Source organism: Oncorhynchus masou, unplaced genomic scaffold (assembly GCF_036934945.1).
Source record: "Oncorhynchus masou masou isolate Uvic2021 unplaced genomic scaffold, UVic_Omas_1.1 unplaced_scaffold_1603, whole genome shotgun sequence".
Classification (NCBI taxonomy): Eukaryota; Metazoa; Chordata; class Actinopteri; order Salmoniformes; family Salmonidae; genus Oncorhynchus; species Oncorhynchus masou.
Window position 1 is genome coordinate 63,989 of NW_027006117.1, and position 25,106 is coordinate 89,094.

General features: G+C 47.6%; 1 protein-coding gene across 1 annotated transcript; it reads left to right on the forward strand.

The window, feature by feature from the left end:
* On the forward strand, positions 1–24,598 carry LOC135531492 (von Willebrand factor A domain-containing protein 7-like). The gene is made up of 21 exons (XM_064959523.1): positions 1–183; positions 496–632; positions 3,220–3,364; positions 4,646–4,739; positions 6,498–6,629; positions 6,754–6,940; positions 7,858–8,027; positions 8,171–8,283; positions 8,461–8,580; positions 8,826–9,014; positions 9,327–9,336; positions 9,422–9,499; positions 9,977–10,129; positions 13,561–13,653; positions 14,230–14,498; positions 14,800–14,933; positions 15,159–15,410; positions 15,672–15,675; positions 20,065–20,169; positions 20,930–21,229; positions 23,396–24,598. Exons 1-21 carry the CDS (start codon positions 1–3, stop codon positions 23,795–23,797), a joined length of 3,270 nt encoding a protein of 1,089 aa, XP_064815595.1. The 3' UTR covers positions 23,798–24,598.
* The last annotated feature ends 508 nt before the right edge of the window (positions 24,599–25,106 follow it).

The window sequence follows — 25,106 nt, forward strand, 5'->3', positions numbered from 1 at the left end:
ATGTCACCGGTGCTGTGCATGTCCTTCTTGGCCCTGGTCCTATCAGGAGGAGCCTGGGCATTTGCTCCCTTTGGGGGCGGAGCCTCCACCCACGTCAGCATCACGGGAGCGGCCGTTCTACAGAAGGTCACAGAGGTGTGCCGAGCCATCGCCGAGTCAGAGGGACGAGACTTTACCCCCACGGTAAGTTTGTGTGTGTGTGTGTGTGTGTGTGTGTGTGTGTGTGTGTGTGTGTGTGTGTGTGTGTGTGTGTGTGTGTGTGTGTGTGTGTGTGTGTGTGTGTGTGTGTGTGTGTGTGTGTGTGTGTGTGTGTGTGTGTGTGTGTGTGTGTGTGTGTGTGTGTGTGTGTGTGTGTGTGTGCGTGTTTGTGAGAGAGAGAAAGAGAGAGAGAGATGAAGCAAATTGTGTTTTGTTGACCGATTTTATTTTAATCAACTTTGCCCTCAATGCTGATTGGCTGACCTCTACCCTCTAACCTCTGACCTTTCCATTTAGGGTAACTCTGCTGAGGAGCTGGTCCAGGCCTGCCTGGGACCCAAAGCAACAGGTGAAGTGTCAGCAGCTAAGTTCAAATCTGCCCTGAATGAGATCTACATACAGAACGGACAGGTGGACAGAGACTTTGTCAACAGGTTGGTCTCCATTGATAGAGAATGAGGTTAACTTATCATGTCAACAGGTTGGTGCTCCATTGATAGAGAATGAGGTTCCCTTATTATGTCAACAGGTTGGTGCTCCATTGATAGAGAATGAGGTTAACTTATCATGTCAACAGGTTGGTGCTCCATTGATAGAGAATGAGGTTAACTTATCATGTCAACAGGTTGGTGCTCCATTGATAGAGAATGAGGTTAACTTATCATGTCAACAGGTTGGTGCTCCATTGATAGAGAATGAGGTTAACTTATCATGTCAACAGGTTGGTGCTCCATTGATAGAGAAAGAGGTTCACTTATCATGTCAACAGGTTGGTGCTCCATTGATAGAGAATGAGGTTCACTTATCATGTCAACAGGTTGGTCTCCATTGATAGAGAATGAGGTTCACGTATTATGTAAAGTGCTTGGAGTGCTTGGAATTAGCACAGAAAATGCAACACGTTTTTTATGAAATCTTTATTTTAATAAGCCTCCTGAATGGCGCAGCAGTCTAAGGCACTGCATTGCACTGCTAGCTACATCACTACAGATCCTGGTTTGATTCCAGGATGTGTCGCAGCCGGCCGTGACCTGGAGACCCATGAGGCGACACACAATTGTACGGGTTAGAGGAGGGTTTGGCCGGCTGGGATGTCCTTGTCCCATCTCGCTCTAGCGACTCCTGTGGTGTGCATGGCGCATGCACGCTGACACGGTTGCCAGGTGTATAATGTTTTCTCCAACACATTGGTGCAGCTGGTTTCCAGGTTAAGCGAACATTGTGTCAAGAAGCAGTGAGAAATGGCGGGGTCATTTTTCGGAGGAAGCACGGCTCTCGACCGTCGCCTCTCCTGAGTCCGTACGGGAGTTGCAGCATTGGGACAAGAACAATTGGGGAGCAAAAGGGGTAAAAAAAAATACATATACAGTAGCTGTCAGTCAAAAGTTTTAGAACATCGACTCATTCAAGGGTTTTCTATATTTGTACATTTTTTTTTACATTGTAGAATAATAGTGAAGACATCAAAACTATGACATAAAACATATGGAATCATGGAGCAACCAAAAAAGTGTTCAACAAATCAAAATATTTTTATATTTGCAATTCTTCAAATAGCCTCCCTTTACCTTGATGACAGCTTTGCACACTCTTGGCATTCTCTCAACCAGCTTCATGAGGTAGTCACCTGGAATGCATTTCAAATAATAGGTGTGCCTTCTTAAAAGTTAACTTGTGGAATTTCTTTCATTCTTAATTTGTTTGAGCCAATCAGTTGTGTTATGACGAGGTAGGTGGGGTATACAGGCGATGACTACATTTGGTAAAACACCAAGTCCATATTATGGCAAGAACAGCTTAAATAAGCAAAGATAAATGTCAGTTCATCATTACTTTAAGACATGAAGGTCAGTCAATGTGGAACATTTCAAGAACTTTGAAAGTTTCTTCAAGTGCAGTAGCAAAAATCATCAAACGCTATGATGAAACTGTCTATCATGAGACCCGCCAAAGAATGGAAGACTCTGTACCTCTGTGGCAGAGGATAAGTTCATTAGTAACCTTACAAGTCCTCTAATGGCAGCTTCATAAAATATTACCCGCAGAACACCAGTCTCAACATCATCAGTGAAGAGGTAACTCAGGGATGCTGACCTTCCTGGCAGAGTTGAAAAGAAAAAGCCATATCTCAGACTGGCCAATAAGAAGAAAATATTAAGATGGGCAAAAGAACACAGACTCTGAACAGAGAAACTCTGCCTACAAGTCCAGCATCCCGGATTTGCCTCGTCACTGCTGTAGTTGAGACTGGTGTTTTGAGGATGCTATTTAATGAAGCTGCCAGTTGAGGACTTGTGAGGTGTCTGTTTCTCAAACTAGACACTCTGATGTACTTGTTCTCTTGCTCAGTTGTGCACCGGGGCCTCCCACTCATCTTTCTATTCTGTTTAGGACCAGTTTGTGCTGTTCTGTGAAGGGAGTCGTGCACAGCGTTGTACGAGATCTTCAGTTTCTTGGCAAGTTCTCACATCGAAAGCCTTAATTTCTCAGAACAAGAATAGACTGACGAGTTTCAGAAGAAAGTTCTTTGTTTCTGGCCATTTTGAGCCTGTAATCAAACCAGAACAACAGTTTTCAGCTGTGCTAACATAATTGCAAAAGGGTTTTCTAATGACAATAGTCATTTACAACATTAATAATGTCTACACTTTATTTCTGATCAATTTGATGTTATTTTAATTGACAAAAAATGTGACATTTCTAAGTCACCCCAAACTTTTGAACGGTAGTGTATATATCTTTTATTTTTTAACTACAAAAATAAATACATCTTTATTGAACTAGGTTTCTTATCCAGCACATGTCATATGCTGCTCTCAAATCCTTTATTCCTAAGAACCTTATTGTAAAGGTTTAGGATGTGCATCACTCATACACCCTTCTTCTAGTGGATCTAATGTATGAACTATATAAACAATTAATCATTGTCATTATTGTTCCAGGCCAAGTGAACATTTGGTGTATCACTCCTACAGTTGTGTTCTACATGAAACCAAATGATCATAATTTTTATAATAACAGCCCAGCCCATCACTTCAACTCAGAGGCGTTTGCTGAGGGCCGGCGCCTTATAACTGACGGGGTGGCCAGCATCAAGGCCAGCGTACAAAGGGAGAACTTCCAGGCTGCCAGAGAGACACTGGGGAGAGTACTACACACACTACAGGTAAGAGGAGAGACACTGGGGAGAGGACTACACACACTACAGGTAAGAGGAGAGACACTGGGGAGAGTACTATACACACTACAGGTAAGAGGAGAGACACTGGGGAGAGGACTACACACACTACAGGTAAGAGGAGAGACACTGGGGAGAGGACTGTACACACTACAGGTAAGAGGAGAGACACTGGGGAGAGTACTACACACACTACAGGTAAGAGGAGAGACACTGGGGAGAGGACTGTACACACTACAGGTAGCTAGAGAGACACTGGGGAGAGGACTGTACACACTACAGGTAGCCAGAGAGACACTGGGGAGAGGACTGTACACACTACAGGTAAGAGGAGAGACACTGGGGAGAGTACTATACACACTACAGGTAAGAGGAGAGACACTGGGGAGAGTACTACACACACTACAGGTAAGAGGAGAGACACTGGGGAGAGGACTGTACACACTACAGGTAGCTAGAGAGACACTGGGGAGAGGACTGTACACACTACAGGTAGCTAGAGAGACACTGGGGAGAGGACTGTACACACTACAGGTAGCTAGAGAGACACTGGGGAGAGGACTGTACACACTACAGGTAAGAGGAGAGACACTGGGGAGAGTACTACACACACTACAGGTAAGAGGAGAGACACTGGGGAGAGGACTGTACACACTACAGGTAGCTAGAGAGACACTGGGGAGAGGACTGTACACACTACAGGTAAGAGGAGAGACACTGGGGAGAGGACTACACACACTACAGGTAAGAGGAGAGACACTGGGGAGAGGACTGTACACACTACAGGTAAGAGGAGAGACACTGGGGAGAGTACTACACACACTACAGGTAAGAGGAGAGACACTGGGGAGAGGACTGTACACACTACAGGTAAGAGGAGAGACACTGGGGAGAGGACTGTACACACTACAGGTAGCTAGAGAGACACTGGGGAGAGGACTGTACACACTACAGGTAAGAGGAGAGACACTGGGGAGAGGACTGTACACACTACAGGTAGCTAGAGAGACACTGGGGAGAGGACTGTACACACTACAGGTAGCTAGAGAGACACTGGGGAGAGGACTGTACACACTACAGGTAGCTAGAGAGACACTGGGGAGAGGACTGTACACACTACAGGTAAGAGGAGAGACACTGGGGAGAGGACTACACACACTACAGGTAAGAGGAGAGACACTGGGGAGAGGACTCTACTATAGGGAATTAGATTGATAGCTTTCCCTCAGACACAGACTTGGTATATAATACATGCTTGTGTTTTGTCAGGACTTCTACAGCCACAGTAACTGGGTGGACCTGGGATACACTGAACCCTTTGCCAACCTGATCCGCCCCGATCTCCCACTGGAAAACCTGGCAGGTAGGGAGGGCTTGAGTTAATGCAGCAACGAGGACAGCTAGGCATGGGGTCCAACTGGAGGGAGGGAGGAAGGGTGGTAGAGCAGGGAGGGAGGGAGGGTGGTAGGGCAGGGAATGAAGGAGGGAGGGAGGGTGTTAGGGAAGGGAAGGAAGGGAGGAGGGAAGGAGGGTGGTAGGGAAGGGAAGGAAGGGGGAAGGAGGGGGGTGGTATTGCAGGAAGGAAGGAGGGAGGCATGCTTGGAATGTTAGAGAAAAGTACGACAGCAGATTAAAAAGGAGAGACAAAGAGAGAAATCTGCTGCTACCTCTGGCTTCATTCGATAATGAGGTCATTAAGGGTTTACAGGAAGTCTAAAGGGCAGACAGAGAGGGACACAAACACATATCATCTCCTATGTTCAACAGAGCCAGATAAAGCAGAATAGTCTTAGGGAATTATGGGTAAGCGAAAGGACCACCACTCCCATTTAGGGTTTAGGAGAGTGTGTGTGTGTGTGTGTGTGTGTGTGTGTGTGTGTGTGTGTGTGTGTGTGTGTGTGTGTGTGTGTGTGTGTGTGTGTGTGTGTGTGTGTGTGTGTGTGTGTGTGTGTGTGTGTGTCAGTCCTTTCTACTGAAACCCATCTATACTTAGCAGTCAAGAGTTTTAGAACACCTACTCTTTCAGAGGTTTTCTTTATTTTAACTATTTTTCTACATTGTAGAATTCATCAAAACTATGAAATAACACATGGAATCAGGTAGTAACCAAAACAGTGTTAAACAAATCCAAATGTATTTATATTTGTGATTCTTCAAATAGCCTCGCTTTGCCTTGATGACAGCTTTTCACACTCTTGGCATTCTCTCAACCAGTTTCATGGGGTAGTCATCTGGAATGCATTTCAATAAACAGGTGTGCCTTCTTAAAACTTAACTTGGGAATTTCTTTCCTTCTTAATGCATTTTAGCCAATCAGTTGTGTTGAAGAGAAGCCTATTTGGAAAAGACCAAGTCCATATTATGGCAAGAACAGTTCAAATAACCAAAGAGAAATGACAGTCCGTCATTACTTTAAGATATGAAGGTCAGTCATGACGGAAAAATGTCAAGAACTTTGAAAGTTTCAAGTTCAGTCACAAAAACCATCAAGCATTGTGATGATTTGTCCCAAATACAATGATTTTAGTTTGTGAAATATTTAGAAATATCTTATTTCTTGCCACCCGTTCTGAAACTGACTGAGGCTCTTTGTTAAGTGTGGCAGTCATTTCAGTAACTGTAGTAGCTGACATGTAAAGTGTTGAGTCATCCGCATGAACTGAAGAACTGAAAACTGCTGTTCACAAATGCTCTCCATCCAACCTCACTGAGCTCGAGCTGTTTTGCAAGGAGGAATGGGAAAAAATTCAGTCTCTCGATGTGTAAAACTGATAGAGACATACCCCAAGCAACTTACAGCTGTAATCGCAGCAAAAGGTGGCGCTACAAAGTATTAACTTAAGGGGGCTGAATAATTTTGCACGCCTAATTTTTCAGTTTTTGATTTGTTAAAAAAGTTTGAAATATCCAATAAATGTCGTTCCACTTCATGATTGTGTCCCACTTGTTGTTGATTCTTCACAAAAAAATACAGTTTTATATCTTTATGTTTGAAGCCTGAAATGTGGCAAAAAGGTCGCAAAGTTCAAGGGGGCTGAATACTTTCGCAAGGCACTGTATATATATTTTTAATGCCACCTTAATTCAAGACCGACTCTTACGTTGTGATTTGGTTCGGTAGATGTCAGCACCCCGACCTGCAGTGACTGTGCCAATGGGGGGTTATGTTCAAACTCCATCCTTCCTAACATCCTTAATGAGAAGAAACTCACTTCTGGGTACATGGGGATCTTCTCCACAGCTAAGCCTAAAGGTGTGTATACACACACACACACACACACACACACACACACACACACACACACACACACACACACCCTTCCCCAGATACCCACACACTCTCTGTATAACACCCATCATCACCTCTCCTCCCCCAGGTAAGTGTAGTCATGGCGGTGCAGCTGACCTAAACAGCTCTGAGGTTCCTCGCGGGGGCATCAGCAAGGACGAGCGTCGCTCTGACAACGTGGCCCTGCACACTGCTGCTGTCACCGTGGCAACGACCGCAACCCTCCAGCTGCTGGACGACATCCGGGGAGCCGCCGGTGACAACAACTACCTACGGTACGGAGAGGGGTAGATGGGGGTGAAGGGGAGGAGAGGGGTAGAGGGGGGTGAAGGGAGGAGAGGGGTAGAGGGGGTGAAGGAGAGGAGAGGGGGTAGAGGGGTGAAGGAGAGGAGAGGGGTAGGGTAGGGGGGTGAGGGGGGAAGGGGAGGAGAGGGGGGAGGGGGTGAAGGGGAGGAGGGGAGGGGGGTGAAGGGGAGGGGGGGTAGAGGGGGGTGAAGGGGAGGAGAGAGGGGGGGTAGGGGAGGGGGGTAGAGGGGGAGAAGGGGAGGAGAGGGGGTGAAGGGGAGGAGAGGGGTAGAGGGGGGGTGAAGGAGAGGAGAGGGGTAGAGGGGTGAAGGGGGAGAGGAGAGGGGTAGAGGCGGGTGAAGGAGAGGAGAGGGAGTAGTAGAGGGGTAAAGGAGAGGGGTAGAGGGGGAGAGGGGTGAAGGATAGGAGAGGGGTAGAGGGGGTGAAGGGGAGGAGAGGGGGTGAAGGGGGAGGAGGAGGGGTAGAGGGGGTGAAGGGGAGGAGAGGGGTAGAGGGGGAGAAGGGGAGAGGAGAGGGGGTGAAGGGGAGGAGAGGGGTAGAGGGGGAAGAAGGAGGGGAGAGGGGTGAAGGGGAGGAGGAGAGGGGTGAGAGGGGGGTAGAGGGGGAAGGGGAGGAGAGGGGGAGAGGGGGTGAAGGGGAAGAGAGGAGGAGAGGGGGTAGAGGGGAAGAGAGAGAGGGGGTAGAGGGGGGGTGAAGTGGGGAGAGAGGGGTAGAGGGGGTGAAGGGGAAGAGAGGGGTAGAGGGGGGAAGGAGAAGGAGAGGGGAGAGGGGTAGAGGGGAAGAGAGGGGTAGAGGGGGTGAAGGGGAGGAGAGGAGTGGAGGGGAAGAGGGAAATACCCATGTTGAAGTTACTCTCTATCTCTTTATCTCTCTCTCTCTCCCACAGCTTCATGGGCATAGCGCGATCGGCAGTGGTTGCTTTTGTGATCGACACCACGGGGAGCATGAAGGATGACATCCTTGAAGCCAAGAGAGTCGTCAATGAGATCATCGACAGCAAAAAGGGAACACTGGACGAGCCCTCCCAGTACATCCTGGTCCCATTCAATGACCCAAGTAAAGCTGGCTTTACACTCCACCAAGCATTCTCCTTAGCAAAACATCACTGACAAACTCTGGCAGTTACTGAAATGCTGGTGCGGTTTGTGGTTAAGTCAGGAAGTGGTTAGTGATCAGTGTGTGTTTGTGTGTGTGTGTAGAGTTCGGACCCCTGATAAGAACGACAAACCCTGATGTTATGAAAACAGAGATCGCTAAACTCAAAGCTGATGGGGGCGGAGACCTCCCTGAGATGTGCTTATCAGGTCTACAGGTACAGTGATTGACATGGCTATATTCCAATCAGCTTTCAGATATAGTCTCATTCTTTGTTTATATTGCACCTGACAATAAATAAAGACACTAAGCATTCTCTTCTCTCTCTCTCTCTCTCTCTCTCTCTCTCTCTCTCTCTCTCTCTCTCTCTCTCTCTCTCTCTCTCTCTCCACAGTTGTTGGCGCTGACCGGTGCCCCTGCGTCGTCCCACATCTATGTTTTCACAGATGCCGTTGCCAAGGACATTGCGTTAAGGGACACCATCTTGGCCCTGATCAGGAGCACCAAGTCAGCTGTGAGCACTTCCTCAAACACCTCCTCAAACACTTCCTGTTTTAGAAGAAACCATGTCCTGCAGTTCAGGATCTTATTAATTAGGGCACACAGTAGCAAAACGCAGCAAAATGTTTTCCAACGGCAAACAAAACAAGCCATTCTTATTGGACAAGTAGTCATTGCCTTTTTTCTTTCTTTCTTCGTTTGGTGCCTAATGAATACGACCAGGCAAACTCTCTCAAACACACCTATGTGTCTCTCCAGGTGTCTTTCTTCATGACTGGTGATGGTGCTGGTGCTAGAAGGAGGAGAAGTGGAGTAGAGTCCAGGGCAGCTACATTCCAGACCTACAAGGACCTGGCGCTGGCGTCTGGTGGTCAGGCCATTGGAGTCACCAAGGAAAATCTGCCCCAGGCCACTGACGTCATCATCGACTCCTCCACCTCCGCTCTGGTGAGTCAACACTGGTGGCCATTTTGATTTGGATCAGTAGTTGATTTGGAATAATTCAAAACTTGATCAATTAAAAAACACATGCTTTATAAATAATGAATTTTAGAAATGCCTAGACATAATTGTTATATCTATGAAAATTAAATCCTCCAAGTTACAAAAAAAAAACATACCATTTCTATCCTCCTCTCTCATTCTGTCCCTCTCATGACAGTCCTGTCCTCCTCCTGCCTCTCTCAACATCACCATCCATCCTGGAAAGTCCTCCTCCCCTCAGGTGACAAACATCACTGTCCTACCTTCACCCTGAAGAACCCTGCAGGTAACCCAAACATCCCTGAATAGCAACCCTGAAGCTGCAGACAAACATTGGATAGTCCCTCCCTTCCCCTGCCCCTGGACGTAAGAACCTCAAACATCCCTGAACAACATCACCATCTACATCACTGGAAAGTCCCTCACCTTCACCCTGAAGAACCCTGCAGGTAAGAACCTCAAACATCACTGGATAGTCCCTCACCTTCACCCTGAAGAACCCTGCAGGTGGGAACCTCCAACACCTACACACTGATCTAATATCAGTTTTCACCTAACTGAATAGTGAATTTCCCCTAGACACTGATCTAATATCACCACCTAACTGAATAGGATGACATTTCCCCTAGACACTGATCTAATATCAGTTTTCAGGTAAAGGTTCACCTAACTGAATAGGATGACATTTCCCCACTGATCTAATATCAGTTTTCACACCTAACTGAATCATTTCCCCTATGATCTATGGTTAGTTTTCCCTCCTTAATGGTTACAGTTGACCTGTTTTGCGTGTTTACGTATGTAGCGATCTTAATGTTTTTAAGGCACAAAGCATATTTCAACAAGGTATCATGAACCAGGTATATCCCATTGACAGTATGTTTGACTGTCATCCTATTTGACTGTCACCCTCCTTGCCCCTACAGGTGTGACCCAGAAACAGAACGAGGCCAACGGGGAACTGGGGACTGTCCAGACGGTGGGCAACCTCTTCCGGGTCCGTCTGGCCTCCAACAAACAGACAGGATTATGGGAAATCAGCATGAACTCCAACCAGCCCTACACACTGAAGGTCACTGGTGAGTTACCATAGAGATACGTCTGTTCTATTAAATATGTGTGTTATGCTCACGCTCAACACTAGATGGCAGCCTAGATACACACAGAGCCCAGATCTGGGTTTAAATAATCCATTCAAATGCGTCACATGCACCAAATAAACTCAGCAAAAAAAGAAATGTCAATTTTTCAGGACCCTGTCTTTCAAAGATAATTCGTAAAAATCCAAATAACATCACAGATCTTCACTGTAAAGGGTTTAAGCACTGTTTCCCATGCTTGTTCAATGAACCATAAACAATGAATGAACATGCACCTGTGGAACGGTCGTTAAGACACTAACAGCTTACAGACGGTAGGCAATTCAGGTCACAGTTATGAAAACTTAGGACACTACAGAGGCCTTTCAACTGACTCAGAAGAAAGATGCCCAGGGTCCCTGCTCATCTGTGCGAACGTGCCTTAGGACTGCAGATGTGGCCAGGGCAATAAATTGCAATGCCCGTACTGTGAGACGCCTAAACAGCATTACAGGGAGACAGGGCGGACAGCTGATCGTTATTGCAGTGGCAGACCAAGTGTAACAACACCTGCACAGGATCGGTACATCACATCACTGCAGGACAGATACAGGATGGCAACAACAACTGCCCGAGTTACACCAGGAACACACAATCCCTCCATCAGTGCTCAAACTGTTCGTAATAGGCTGAGAGAGAATGGACTGAGGGCTTGCAGGCCTGTTGTAAGGCAGGTCCAGACATCACATCACCGTCAGCAACGTCGCCTATGGGCACAAACCCATCGTCGCTGGACCAGACTGAGGACTGGCAAAAAGTGCTCTTCACTGATGAGTCACGGTTTTGTCTCACCAGGGATGATGGTCGGATTCACATCTTCTTCAAAGGAATGAGCATTACACTGAGGCCTGTATCTGATTTGGGATCGATTTGGAGTTGGTCTGGGGAGGTGTGTCACAGCATCATCGGACTGAGCTTGTTTTCATTGCAGGCAATCTCAACGCTGTGCGTTACAGGGAAGACATCCTCCCACTCATGTGGTACCCTTCCTGCAGGCTCATCCTGACATGACCCTCCAGCATGATAATTTCACCAGCCATACTAGTCGTTCTTCGCGTGATTTCCTGCAAGACAGGAATGTCAGTGTTCTGCCATGGCCAGCGAAGAGCCGGGTCTCAATTCCATTGAGAAGTCTGGGACCTGTTGGATCGGAGGGTGAGGGCTTGGGCATTCCCCCCAGAAATGTCCGGGAACTTACAGGTGCCTTAATGGAAGAGTGGGGTAACATCTCACAGCAAGTACTGGCAAATCTGGTGCAGTCCATGAGGAGGAGATGCACTGCAGTACTTAATGCAGCTGGTGGCCACACCAAATCCTGACAGTTCCTGTTGATTTTGACCCCGCTTTGTTCAGGGACACATTGTTCCATTTCTGTTCCTCTGTGGAACTTGTTCAGTTTATGTTTCAGTTGTGGAGTCTTGATATCTTCATACAAATATTTACACATTAAGTTTGCTGACAATAAACACAGTTAACAGGGAGGACGTTTCTATTTTTGGAAGTTTACATACACATCAGCCAAATACGTTTAAACTCTGTTTTTCATAATTCCTGACATTTAATCCTAGCAAATATTCCCTGTCTTTGGTCAGTTAGGATCACCACTTTATTATAAGAATGTGAAATATCTGAATAACAGTAGAGAAAATTATTTATTTCAGCTTTTATTTCTTTCATCACATATCCAGTGGGTCAGAAGTTTACATTCACTCAATGAGTATTTGGTAGCATTGCCTTTAAATTGTTTAACTTGGGTAGAACGTTTTGGGTAGCCTTATACAAGCTTACCAAAATAAGTTGGGTGAATTTTGGCCCATTCCTTCTGACAGAGCTGGTGTAACTTAATCAGGTTTGTAGGCCTCCTTGCTCACACACGCTTTTCCAGTTCTGCCCACATTTTCTATAGGATGGAGGTCAGGGCTTTGTGATGGCAACTCCAATACATTGACTTTGTTGTCCTTAAGCCATTTTGCCACAACTTTGGAAGTATGCTTGGTGTCATTGTCCATTTGGAAGACCCATTTGTGACCAAGCTTTAACTTCCCGACTAATGTCTTGAGATGTTGCTTCCATATAGCCACATAATTTTCCGGCCTCATGATGCCATCTATTTTCCTCGTGATGCCATCTATTTTGTGAAGTGCACCAGTACCTCCTGCAGTAAAGCACCCCCACAACATGATGCTGCCACCTCCGTGCTTTACGGTTGGGATGGTGTTCTTCGGCTTGCAAGAATCACCTTTTTTCCTCCAAACATAACGATGGTCATTATGGCCAAACAGTTCGATTTTTGTTTCATCAGACCAGAAGATATTTCTCCAAAAAGTATGATTTTTGTCCCCATGTGCAGTTGCAAACCTTAGTCTGCCTTTTTTATGCCGTTTTTTGAGCAGTGGCTTCTTCCTTGCTGAGCGGCCTTTCAGGTTATATCGATATAGAACTTGTTTTACTGTGGATATAGATACTTTTGTACCTGTTTTCTCCAGCATCTTCATGGTCCCATGGTGGTCTGCGTGGTCCCATGGTGTTTATACTTGCGTACTATTGTTTGTACAGATGAACGTGGTACCTTCAGGCATTTGGAAATTGCTCACAAGGATGAACCAGACTTGTGGAGGTCTAGAATTGTTTTTCTGAGGTCTTGGCTGATTTCTTTTGATTTTCCCATAATGTCAAGCAAAGAAGTGCTGAGTTTGAAGGTAGGCTTTGAAATACATCCACAGGTACACCTCCAAATGACTCAAATGATGTCAGTTAGCCTATCAGAAGCTTCTAGAGCCATGACATATTTTTCTGGAATTTTCCAAGCTGTTTAAAGGCATAGTTAACTTAGTGTCAACTTCTGACCCACTGGAATTGTGATACAGTGAATTATAAGTGAAAAAAATCTGTCTGTAAACAATTGTTGGAAAATGACTTGTGTCATGCACAAAGTAGATAACCAACTTGCCAAATCTATAGTTTGTTAACAAGAAATTTGTGGAGTGGTTAAAAAACGAGTTTTAGTGACTCCAACCTAAGTGTATGTAAACTTCAGACTTCAAATGTATGCTATGTTTGATATAGTTACATAAGACAGAAGATTTCTTAATGCAAAAACACAAAAGGAGGATGGATGTTTGGTCGTGGTGGATGGGTGGGTGTATTACGCAAACGTCTAGCATCCCAAAGGCTGCTTGTTAATAACTCACCAGAACAATTTGAGCAACTTGAGTGTGTGTGTGTGTGTGTGTGTGTGTGTGTGTGTGTGTGTGTGTGTGTGTGTGTGTGTGTGTGTGTGTGTGTGTGTGTGTGTGTGTGTGTGTGTGTGTGTGTGTGTGTGTGTGTGTGTGTGTGTGTGTGTGTGTGTGTGTGTGTGTGTGTGTGTCCAGGTCAGAGTACCATTGCCTTCATTTATGACTTTGTGGAGACTTTCGAGGGACCTCACCCAGGATACGCCCTCATCTCTGGCCGTCCAAAAGCAGGTAAAACACTACAACATCCTCTTAAAATCATTACCATATCAAGCAGGTAATCTGTCAATCACAATTTTACTAAGGCGACATCATGGCGACATCATCTACATGAATGCAGCTGCCACTTCATTACAGACGTTAGAGGCAGATGATCATTGTGCATGTTGTTTGTCTCACCGGCGAGAGGTTTTGCACTCATCACTGTATTCTCTATCAGAAAGTAGGCTGGCCCTCTTTGATGTTGTGTGGGTCGAAACAATGCATTCTGTTCATTTATAAAGCCTACTTCATCAAAGTCATAAAAAGCAGTTAATTGTTATTTGTAATAATTGATCTGAACCTAGAACAGTTACATAGCCACATAAATTATTTTATCTCTTCTCTCTCTCTCTCTCTCTCTCTCTCTCTCTCTCTCTCTCTCTTTCTCTCCCTATCCCTACACTCGTCCTCTTCTCAATCTCCCTTTTCTCTCCCTATCCCTACACTCGTCCTCTTCTCAATCTCCCTTTTCTCTCCCTATCCCTACACTTTCCTCTCCTTTCCCTCCTTTCCCTCCTTTCCTCCTCTCTTTTCTCCTTCTCCCAGGTATGCCTGCCATGCTGTTGGTATCAGTGTTGGGCAGAAAGGGCCCAGCCTCTGTCAAGGTGGCCAACGTTGCCTTGGTGACCGTGTCAGGGTTAGAGGTTGTAGGCGGTACCCTGGAAGACATGGGCAATGGAGACTTCCTAGTTACGGTAACCAAGGTCCCTGTGGGGGAGTTTGTGGTGCTGTTGAACGGGACAGACGTGGTCTCCTCCACCGTGTTCCAGAGACAGTCCACCACTCAGATGTCCGTCTCCAAGGTTACCATCAAGGTAAGTTTACATTGAAAAACGCCTTTTATTTGTAAATCGTGAAGGAGTCTATACTGCATGTTGGGATAGTGTCAGACAAAAACCATGGTCATCGACAATTATAGACCATATCAGAAAGAAAAACGTGACTGACTATTACTCCCTAAACATGTAGTACTGTGGGCCTACTTACAAATTACAACATGGACTTTCTAAGCACAGAAATGTGTGTCTGTAAATGAGCCAACAAACAAACTGCACATTCAAAAAAGTGGACCTCACAACAACTACACAACAGATCTTGTTGTTCTTGTCTTCTCAGGCCGTGGTGGACAGAAGCATGGAGCCTGGTAAACCCTTCACCCTTCCCTTCACCGTCATGACCGACGCCACTGGAGGCAGCTACAAAATCAGTGCCAGAAACGACAGAGACTTCAAAATGAACGTCCCCAGCAGGTAGGGATCAGGGCTGGAATATCCTGAGACTGGTCCCAGATCTGTTTGTATGGTCTTGCCCATTTCTGTGGTCATTGTTGCGTGACACATTGGTCGTAGAAGCAATTTAGGCACAAACAGATCTGGGACCAGGTTATCTGACTCAACATGACTAATTATTGTCCTCTCTTGGCATCACTTGTATTGACACTTAATGCTCACCCATTGCTGCTGCTAACTTAACAGCATCGCTGTGACCACCGGTGGAAACGCCACCGGTGAACTGACCATCACGGTGCCCGCCAACACACCCTCAGGAACAGACGTCACCCTGACCATCGAGGCTGTGGCCCCGGGCGTCCGACTCCAACTACGCCGTCCTGCGCCTCTCTGTCGTCACCAAGGTAACCTCAGATATGTAGATACATCTACACTGAGAGTAAAAAACATTAAGAACACCTGCTATTTCCAGGATATAGACTCACCAGATGAATCCAGGTGAAAGCTATGATCGCTTATTGATGTCACTTGTTAAATCCACTTCAATCAGTGTAGATGAAGGGGAGGAGACGGGTTAAAGAAGGACTTTTAAGCCCTGAGACATGGATCGTGTGTGTGTGTCATTCAGAGGGTGAAGACAAAATATTTAAGTGCCTATGAGTGGATTATGGTAGTAGGTACCAGGCGCATTGGGTTGTGTCAAAAACTGCAATGCTGCTGGGTTTTTTGTACGCTCAACAGTTTCCCATGTGTATCAAGAATGGTCCACCACCCAAAGGACATCCAGCCAACTTGACACAACTGTGGGAAGCATTGGAGTCAACATGGGCCAGCATCCCTGTGGAAATCTTTCAACACCTTGTAGAGTACATGCCCCAACGAAATATGGCTGTTCTCAGGGCAAAGGGGGGCGTAATATTAGGAAGGTGTTCTTAATGTTTTGTACACTCAGTGTATATACAAATAGATGTATTAGATACGCTAGAATGTGGATATATAAAGATACACTAGAGAGCTGACAGGCCTATAAGGTCCGTCTCCACTATATGGGCCGTCTCCAGTCTCCACTCTATGGGCCGTCTCCACTATATGGGCCGTCTCCACTCTATGGGCCGTCTCCACTCTATGGGCCGTCCCACTCTATGTCTCCACTGTATGGCCCGATCCACTCTATGGGCCCTCCACTCTATGGGCCGTCTCCACTCTATGGGCCGTCTCCACTCTATGGGTCTCCACTGTCCCGACTCCACTCTATACTCTATGGGCCGTCTCCACTCTATGGGCCGTCTCCACTATATGGGCCGTCTCCACTCTATGGGCCCGTCTCCACTGTATGGGCCGTCTCCACTGTATGGCCCGTCTCCACTATATGGGCCCGGGCCGTCTCCACTCTATGGGCCGTCTCCACTCTATGGGCCGTCTCCACTCTATGGGCCGTCTCCACTCTATGGGCCGTCTCCACTATATGGGCCGTCTCCACTATATGGCCCGACTCCACTCTATGGGCCGTCTCCACTCTATGGGCCGTCTCCACTCTATGGGCCGTCTCCACTCTATGGGCCGTCTCCACTCTATGGGCCCGTCTCCACTCTATGGGCCGTCTCCACTCTATGGGCCGTCTCCACTCTATGGGCCGTCTCCACTATATGGGTCTCCTCTCTATGGGCCGTCTCCACTTTCCACTATGGGCCGTTTCCACTCTATGGGCCGTCTCCACTCTATGGGCCGTCTCCACTCTATGGGCCCGTCTCCACTATATGGACCATCTCCTCTGTATGGGCCATCTCCTCTCTATGGGCCGTCTCCACTATATGGGCCATCTCCACTCTATGGGCCGTCTCCACTCTATGGGCCGTCTCCACTATATGGATCATCTCCTCTCTATGGGCCACCTCCACTCTATGGGCCGTCTCCACTCTATGGGCCGTCTCCACTCTATGGGCCGTCTCCACTCTATGGGCCGTCTCCTCTCTATGGGCCGTCTCCACTCTATGGGCCGTCTCCACTCTATGGGCCGTCTCCACTCTATGGGCCGTCTCCATTCTATGGGCCCGTCTCCACTGTATGGGCCCGTCTCCACTGTATGGGCCCGTCTCCACTCTATGGGTCGTCTCCACTCTATGGGCCGTCTCCACTATATGGACCATCTCCTCTCTATGGGCCGTCTCCACAATATGGGCCATCTCCACTCTATGGGCCGTCTCCTCTCTATGGGCCACCTCCACTATGGCCCGTCTCCACTGTATGGGCCCGTCTCCACTATATGGGCCATCTCCACTCTATGGGCCGTCTCCTCCACTCTCCATATGGGTCCGTCTCCTCTCTATGGTGCGTCTCCACTCTATGGGCCGTCTCCACTATATGGTGCGTCTCCTCTCTATGGTGCGTCTCCACTCTATGGGCCGTCTCCTCTCTATGGGCCATCCCCACTCTATGGGCCGTCTCCATTCTATGGGTCGTCTCCACTCTATGGGCCGTCTCCTCTCTATGGTGCGTCTCCACTCTATGGGCCATCCCCACTCTATGGGCCGTTTCCACTCTATGGGCCGTCTCCACTCTATGTGCCGTCTCCACTCTATGGTGCGTCTCCACTCTATGGGCCCGTCTCCACTCTATGGGCCCGTCTCCACTCTATGGGCCCGTCTCCACTCTATGGGCCGTCTCCACTCTATGGGCCGTCTCCTCTCTATGGGCCGTCTCCACTATATGGGCCGTCTCCACTATATGGGCCGTCTCCACTCTATGGGCCGTCTCCACTCTATGGGCCGTCTCCTCTCTATGGGCCGTCTCCACTCTATGGGCCGTCTCCACTCTATGGGCCGTCTCCACTCTATGGGCCGTCTCCACTCTATGGGCCGTCTCCACTCTATGGGCCCGTCTCCTCTCTATGGTGCGTCTCCACTCTATGGGCCGTCTCCACTATATGGTGCGTCTCCACTCTATGGGCCGTCTCCTCTCTATGGACCATCTCCTCTCTATGGGCCGTCTCCACTATATGGGCCATCTCCACTCTATGGGCCATCTCCTCTCTATGGGCCATCTCACTGTATGGGCCCATCTCCACTCTATGGGCCGTCTCCTCCACCATCCCCACTCTATGGGCCGTCTCCATTCTATGTCTCTCCACTCTATGGGCCGTCCGGTGCGTCTCCACTCTATATCCCCACTCTATGGGCCGTCTCCATTCTATGGGCCGTCTCCACTCTATGGGCCGTCTCCACTCTATTGGCCCGTCTCCACTGTATGGGCCCGTCTCCACTGTATGGGCCCGTCTCCACTCTATGGGCCGTCTCCACTCTATGGGCCGTCTCCACTATATGGACCATCTCCTCTCTATGGGCCGTCTCCACAATATGGGCCATCTCCACTCTATGGGCCGTCTCCTCTCTATGGGCCACCTCCACTGTATGGGCCCGTCTCCACTGTATGGGCCCGTCTCCACTATATGGGCCATCTCCACTCTATGGGCCGTCTCCTCTCTATGGGCCGTCTCCACTATGGGTCCGTCTCCACTCTATGGTGCGTCTCCACTCTATGGGCCGTCTCCACTATATGGTGCGTCTCCTCTCTATGGTGCGTCTCCACTCTATGGGCCGTCTCCTCTCTATGGGCCATCCCCACTCTATGGGCCGTCTCCATTCTATGGGTCGTCTCCACTCTATGGGCCGTCTCCTCTCTATGGTGCGTCTCCACTCTATGGGCCATCCCCACTCTATGGGCCGTTTCCACTCTCCACTCCACTATGGGTCTCCACTCTATGGTGCATCTCCACTCGTATGGGCCCGTCTCCACTCTATGGGCCCGTCTCCACTATATGGGCCCGTCTCCACTCTATGGGCCGTCTCCATGGGCCGTCTCCTCTCTATGGGCCGTCTCCACTATATGGGCCGTCTCCACTATATGGGCCACTCTATGGGCCATCTCCACTCTATGGGCCGTCTCCACTCTATGGGCCATTCTCCACTCCATCTATGGGCCGTCTCTCCACCGTCTCCATATGGGCCGTCTCCACTCTATGGGCCATCTCCACTCTATGGGCCATCTCCACTCTATGGGCCATCCATCTCCTCTCTATGGGCCGTCTCCACTATATGGGCCATCTCCACTCTATGGGCCATCTCCTCTCTATGGGCCATCTCCACTGTATGGGCCCATCTCCACTCTATGGGCCGTCTCCTCTCTATGGGCCATCCCCACTCTATGGGCTCTCCATTCTATGGGCCATCTATGGGCCGTCTCCTCTCTATGGGCCTCCATCTCCATCCCCACTCTATGGGCCGTCTCCATTCTATGGGCCGTCTCCACTCTATGGGCCGTCTCCTCTCTATGGTCTCTCCACTCTATGGGCCATCCCACTCTCCACCACTCTATGGGCCGTCTCGTCTCCACTCTCCATATGGGCCCGTCTCCACTCTATATGGGCCCGTCTCCACTATATGGGCCGTCTCCACTCTATGGGCTCTCCACTATGGGCCGTCTCCACTATATGGGCCATCTCCACTCTATGGGCCGTCTCCTCTCTATGGGCCATCTCCACTGTATGGGCCCGAATCCACTGTATGGGCCCGCCTCCACTGTATGGGCCCGTCTCCACTATATGGGCCATCTCCACTCTATGGACCATCTCCTCTCCATCTCCACTATGGGCCCGTCCCACTGTATGGGCCCGCCTCCACTGTATGGGCCCGTCTCCACTATATGGGCCATCTCCACTCTATGGGCCGTCTCCACTCTATGGACCATCTCCTCACTATGGGCCATCTCCACTAAATGGGCCGTCTCCACTCTATGGGCCGTCTCCTCTCTATGGGCCGTCTCCACTGTATGGGCCCGTCTCCACTGTATGGGCCCGTCTCCACTGTACGGGCCCGTCTCCACTGTATGGGCCCGTCTCCACTGTATGGGCCCGTCTCCACTGTATGGGCCCGTCTCCACTGTATGGGCCTGTCTCCACTTCTAAATAGCCTCCTTTCCTCATCTCTTCTCCCTCTTCACCATGATTACCTCGTCTCCACCATATGGGCAGATTTCACCCCTCCCCAGTGTGAGGTGGTCCACTGCCCAGCTGACCCAGCAGCCTGCAGCTCCGCCTTCTGGCAGCTCTCTGCCAACATGACCGACGGTGTCAATGGCACGGGCATGGCCTCGCCAGGGAGCGGGCAGCCTCTCCACTGCAGTGTTCATGGGCTCTCTGACAGTGGAGCTGGTGGCGGTGGACAAAGCCATGAATGTCGGCACCTGTCTATACACCACCAAGGTAACCTGGCATCACAGGAGGCTGGTGAGGGTCGTCACAAGTCCCCCGCCTCTCCTTCTTAAAAAAATATATCTTCACCTTAAGCACACTGGTGCCCGTCCAACCTCCACTATAAATGGAGGAACCAAAACCTGTAAAAGGCAGGTGCTTGACAGCTCACCGTCTCCTTAAGCTGATCCTATTTACACTTTGTAGTCAATAGCCTATTGATCCAGGTTAATTCACTAACTGATGAATAATCCATTGTGAAGGTATGCAGGGCCCGTCTCCACTAGATTTCAACTATAAACACAATGTTTCTGGGCCCTTTCCAGTCTCCATTTTCTGATTGGCTATGGGCCACATCCAATTATTTCAGATCTAGTAGAGTGGTTTCATCTCCTGACTGTGGCGACACGTTGGCACATTAGAATGGGCCAGATATCTAAATTCTTGCCACCATGCATGGGCCCGTCTCCACTGTCTGGGCCCGTACTTTATTATTTCCACTTTTGGGCAAAAAAGTTGTTGTAGGTGTGACGTCATCTTTTATTGACAAGACCTGTCATGGGCCCTCTCCACTATGGGCATCTACTATGCAAATTGTCAACAAAAGATATCTGGACACTCATCTTAACTGACTCCTTTCCTGTATTTGACAATAGCGATGCCTTGTAGGCCATTTTCAACTAAGTAAGTCTTTTTGAGTTCAGCTCCTCTTTAAGAGTGTTGAAGCTTCACCATGATTACTCACTCTCTCACTCTAGACTTATTTCTGCAGGTGACAGATGTCACCCCTCCCCAGTGTGAGGTGGTCAGCGTCTCATCGGTCGACTGCCCAGCTGACCCAGCATTCTGCAACTCTGCCTTCTGGCAGCTCTCTGCCAACCTGACAGATGGCGTCAATGGCACAGGCATCGCCAGCCTCACACACCTCCAGGGCGTAGGCAGCCTCACCCACACGGACCTGAAGCAGATGGTTGTTGCTGCAGTGTTCAACGCTTCGTGCTGCTCTCTGACAGTGGAGCTGGTGGCGGTGGACAGAGCCATGAATGTCGGCACCTGTCTATACACCACCAAGGTAACCTGGCATCACAGGAGGCTGTTGAGGGGAGGAAGGCTCATAACAGTGGCTGAAATTGAGTAAATGGAATGTTATCAAACACATGGAAACCATAGAAACCACGTGTTTGATACCGTTCCAGCCATTACTATGAGCTGTCCTCCCCAATTAAGGAGCCACCTGGGGGTGTGGTTCAATGTGGGTGTGTTATGTTCGCTATATTGTATCCTGGCAGCAATTGTTGTTTGTCCCTCGAGTCACAGTCCCAAACAGGCCACAGTACATTGGGTGACGAATTGCTTAGCAACCGCGTGACGTGTTTGGTCAAGAATCCCGTGCACTGAGCGTAATCAAAGAGAAAGAGGTGAAGAGAGGGATAACTGGTCCCAAAATCTGTTTACTCTGGCAGGTGGCGGTTTTTGTTTTGTTCACTCACCAAATGAGGAGTTTTTGTATGGAGGTCAATAAGTGTTGAATTTGATTAACAGAAAATGTAATGGCTTATTTGCTACATGTGGCTTATTTGATCTACTCTAAGTTTTACAGTGATTAGTTTATGAGTGTACTGTTATAAGTAAGACATGTGACATCCCTGCAATTTTGAGAAAAAACACTTTGTATCGGAGTTGTGCCTGGTCGTCACAAGTTACCACAGCCACAAAGTCATAAACCCCGCCTATTTCTAACAATTTATCTTCTTAAAATAATATATCTTAACCTTAAGCACACTGCTAACCGTGCTAGTGTGCTGAAGTCCAACCTCGGAACATAAACGGAGGATCCAAAACCTGTAAAAGCCAGGTGCTTGACAGCCCGCCGTTCTGTTTCGTGGACAAAGAATCTCATTGTTAGGGCGGAGACATAAGCATCATCATATATCCATATCTCTGATGAAAGTTGTTTGATGCTAACCGTAGCTCACGAATGTGAAGATGTTTGAGTTGCAGAAAATTACAAGCCTTTTATTTAAAAAAAATAATAATTTAAAAACGAATTCTTTCAACATTGAAATTTGTGACAATAGATTGTTTTAGAACAATTCCAAAGCTCTGCATGCTAATGGTTCGATCGGCTGGGAAATAATTGTGCGGAAGCACAACTGGCACCTGTACTCTGTATAATTAGTGTCAACTGTGATTCGACTGTGCCTGGCAGTGGTCCCGTGTAGGATAGAGATTTGAAATCAAAACCCAACCCTCAGGTAAAAAGCCATGACCTCAATTACTCATCTCCGTTTTGATCAAAACTGACTCTATGACCAAAATGATCCTATTTACACTTTGTAGTCAATAGGCGAGTTCTATTGATCCAGGTTAATTCGACCAAAAAATAACTGATGAATAATAATTGTGAAGGTATGCAGGGCATGTGATTCTAACAACTTGCTAAATCTAGATTTCAACTATAAACACAATGTTTCTTTGCAGGAACCTTGTCCTGACTTTCCAGAATGCCTGAATTGCTTCGCCTTGATTTTCTGATTGGCTGGATACAATTTTACCACATCCAATTATTTCAGATCTAGTAGAGTGCAAGTTTCATCATGGCGCTGACTGTGGCGACACGTTGGCACATTAGAATGATTAGAATATGCCAGATATGAGTAAATTCTTGCATTCTATCCATGCAGGCGTTTGCAGGCTACCTGAGACATGAACCAGATAGGTGGGAGGGCAAACAGGCTGTCTGCAGTTCATTCATCAATTTCCCTAAATGGATAAACTCAACTACTTTATTATTTTAACCAACATTAGGTTTTTAGCAAAAAAGTTGTTGTAGGTGTGACGTCATTCTGTCCAGCTTTTTTTATTGACAAGACCTTCAGTGGAAACTCACTGTAGCAGGCATCTATTTTCTATGCAAATTGTCAACAAAAGATATCTGGACAAGGCGTCATTGTAAATAAGAATTTGTTCTTAACTGACTTACCTAGTTAAATAATATGTAATAATATATATTGTTTAATAAAACATGTATTTGACTAATAGCGATGCCTTGTAGGCCATTTTCAACTAAGTAAGTCGTTTTTTGAGTTCAGCTCCTCTTTAAGAGTGTTGAAGCTCAGCCGCACAAGTACTCTGGTGGTCAGAGAAAGTACTACCAAATCTCTGGGCCAGAATTAGACTTATAGGACCCAAGTCTCTCTTTCTCCTCATCACTTAATCTCCCCCCCTCCCATTGCAGGTGACAGATGTCACCCCTCCTCAGTGTGAGGTGGTCAGCGTCTCGGTGGTCGACTGCCCAGCTGACCCAGCAGCCTGCAGCTCCGCCTTCTGGCAGCTCTCTGCCAACCTGACAGACGGCGTCAATGGCACAGGCATCGCCAGCCTCACACACCTCCAGGGCGTAGGCAGCCTCACCCACACGGACCTGAAGCAGACGGTCGTTGCAGCAGCGTTCAACGCTTCGTGCTGCTCTCTGACAGTGGAGCTGGAGGCGGTGGACAGAGCCATGAATGTCGGCACCTGTCGGTTTTCCATCGTCCGCAACGCGGGACCACCCTCCATCGCTCTGTCCCTCCCACTGTTGGTGTGTCTGCTGGTCTCTGCCTTCTTCACTACGTCCCTCAGAGACCTACTTATTTGATCTAATGCTGCATTCACAACCAAGTGGGAATCTGTCATTTAAACTTTGTGAAGTGCACATGCTTGGGAAACACTGATTTGGCTAATGGACAACCAGCTGCGACAACCATAAACACAAAGTACAGCCATCATGCTTGCCAACTAATTATAGTTTTCAAAAGCCATATTAGATTAGATAGATAGATAAATAGATTGCTTTTAATAAGGTTTCGTTGCATTTAACTGCTGAAAATGCTGTTATCGAGTTAATTTCCTTAGCAAGTGACATCAGAGGTCAGCATTTGGGAGAAGTTGTAGCTCATGGGTGATAGACTAGTAATTACCAGTTGGAGGGGCGTTCAAGTGGATTTTCCTCTGTCTTATGTGGTAAATGCCACCTTCCCACTTGGTTATGGTAATATCGTAAGGCTCATGTGTTGACTGTCTTCCCGAAACTGCCTCTTAATGCTAACGGTTACGTTCCAGGTCGACCATATTGCAGACATTGCATTGCATCAACAACTGCTTTGCGTGATACATCATTGTCGCCGAAATGATGCATCAGATACGATGTGTGAAGCTGATATGTTGAACACCTATCCACGTGTGAACTCTGGCAGGCGTCTGCAAAGTAGTCAGCCTGAAACATGGCCAAAGCCACAATGAAAATGAATGTCTCTTTTGTAAAAAAAACTGCCAACAGTCTCTCTCTCTCTCTAGGCACTTTCTCAACGTGTTATTTGCACTGTAAGATGTTTTCATTTTTGTAGCATAATGTAAGTCTTTAGTTTACATCTGTCATGAATAAAACATCTCTGCTTTCCTACTGACTCTGTATTATAACAAGACAAATAACCTGAGGTAGTTTAGTAGCAATGTGAAACCGGTCTGATTTCACATATCAGTGAAACTAGATAGTGGTCAGTCTGCTTGACTAGACTAGTAGTTTAGTGCTCAGGACACAGTTTAGGACACAGTTTAGAGTAAATAATGCTTTGACTGCACACATCCCACCCCAAGGGAGCAGCAGCATAATTGGCATAATAAAGAAATCCCCATCAAAATCCATCTGTTTAAACTAAAGATATGTGTTTTTTGCATGGTCTGCTTGTCAATCTGCCGATGTCGCCATTCCTCATGTGTGATGGAAGGTAACACCTACAGGGGTGTTTTTCAGACCAGCAGACATCCCAAAAATCGGTCTTCTCACCAAAACATTTGTAGCGTCCAAACAGTTTGGGCTACAAACCAGTGGCGGTCCATGCCGTTGAAGACGAGATGGCCTTATTTCTATTACAACATATTTGATAACTGTCATTCATATTTCATTC

Bases quoted from the DNA above. Each gene is read 5' to 3' on its own strand.
- LOC135531492 (XM_064959523.1), top strand. From the start codon at position 1: ATGTCACCGGTGCTGTGCATGTCCTTCTTGGCCCTGGTCCTATCAGGA. The intron at 633-3,219 runs GTTGGTCTCCAT...TTATAATAACAG, and splicing joins GACAGAGACTTTGTCAACAG to CCCAGCCCATCACTTCAACT. The intron at 8,028-8,170 runs GTAAAGCTGGCT...GTGTGTGTGTAG, and splicing joins GGTCCCATTCAATGACCCAA to AGTTCGGACCCCTGATAAGA.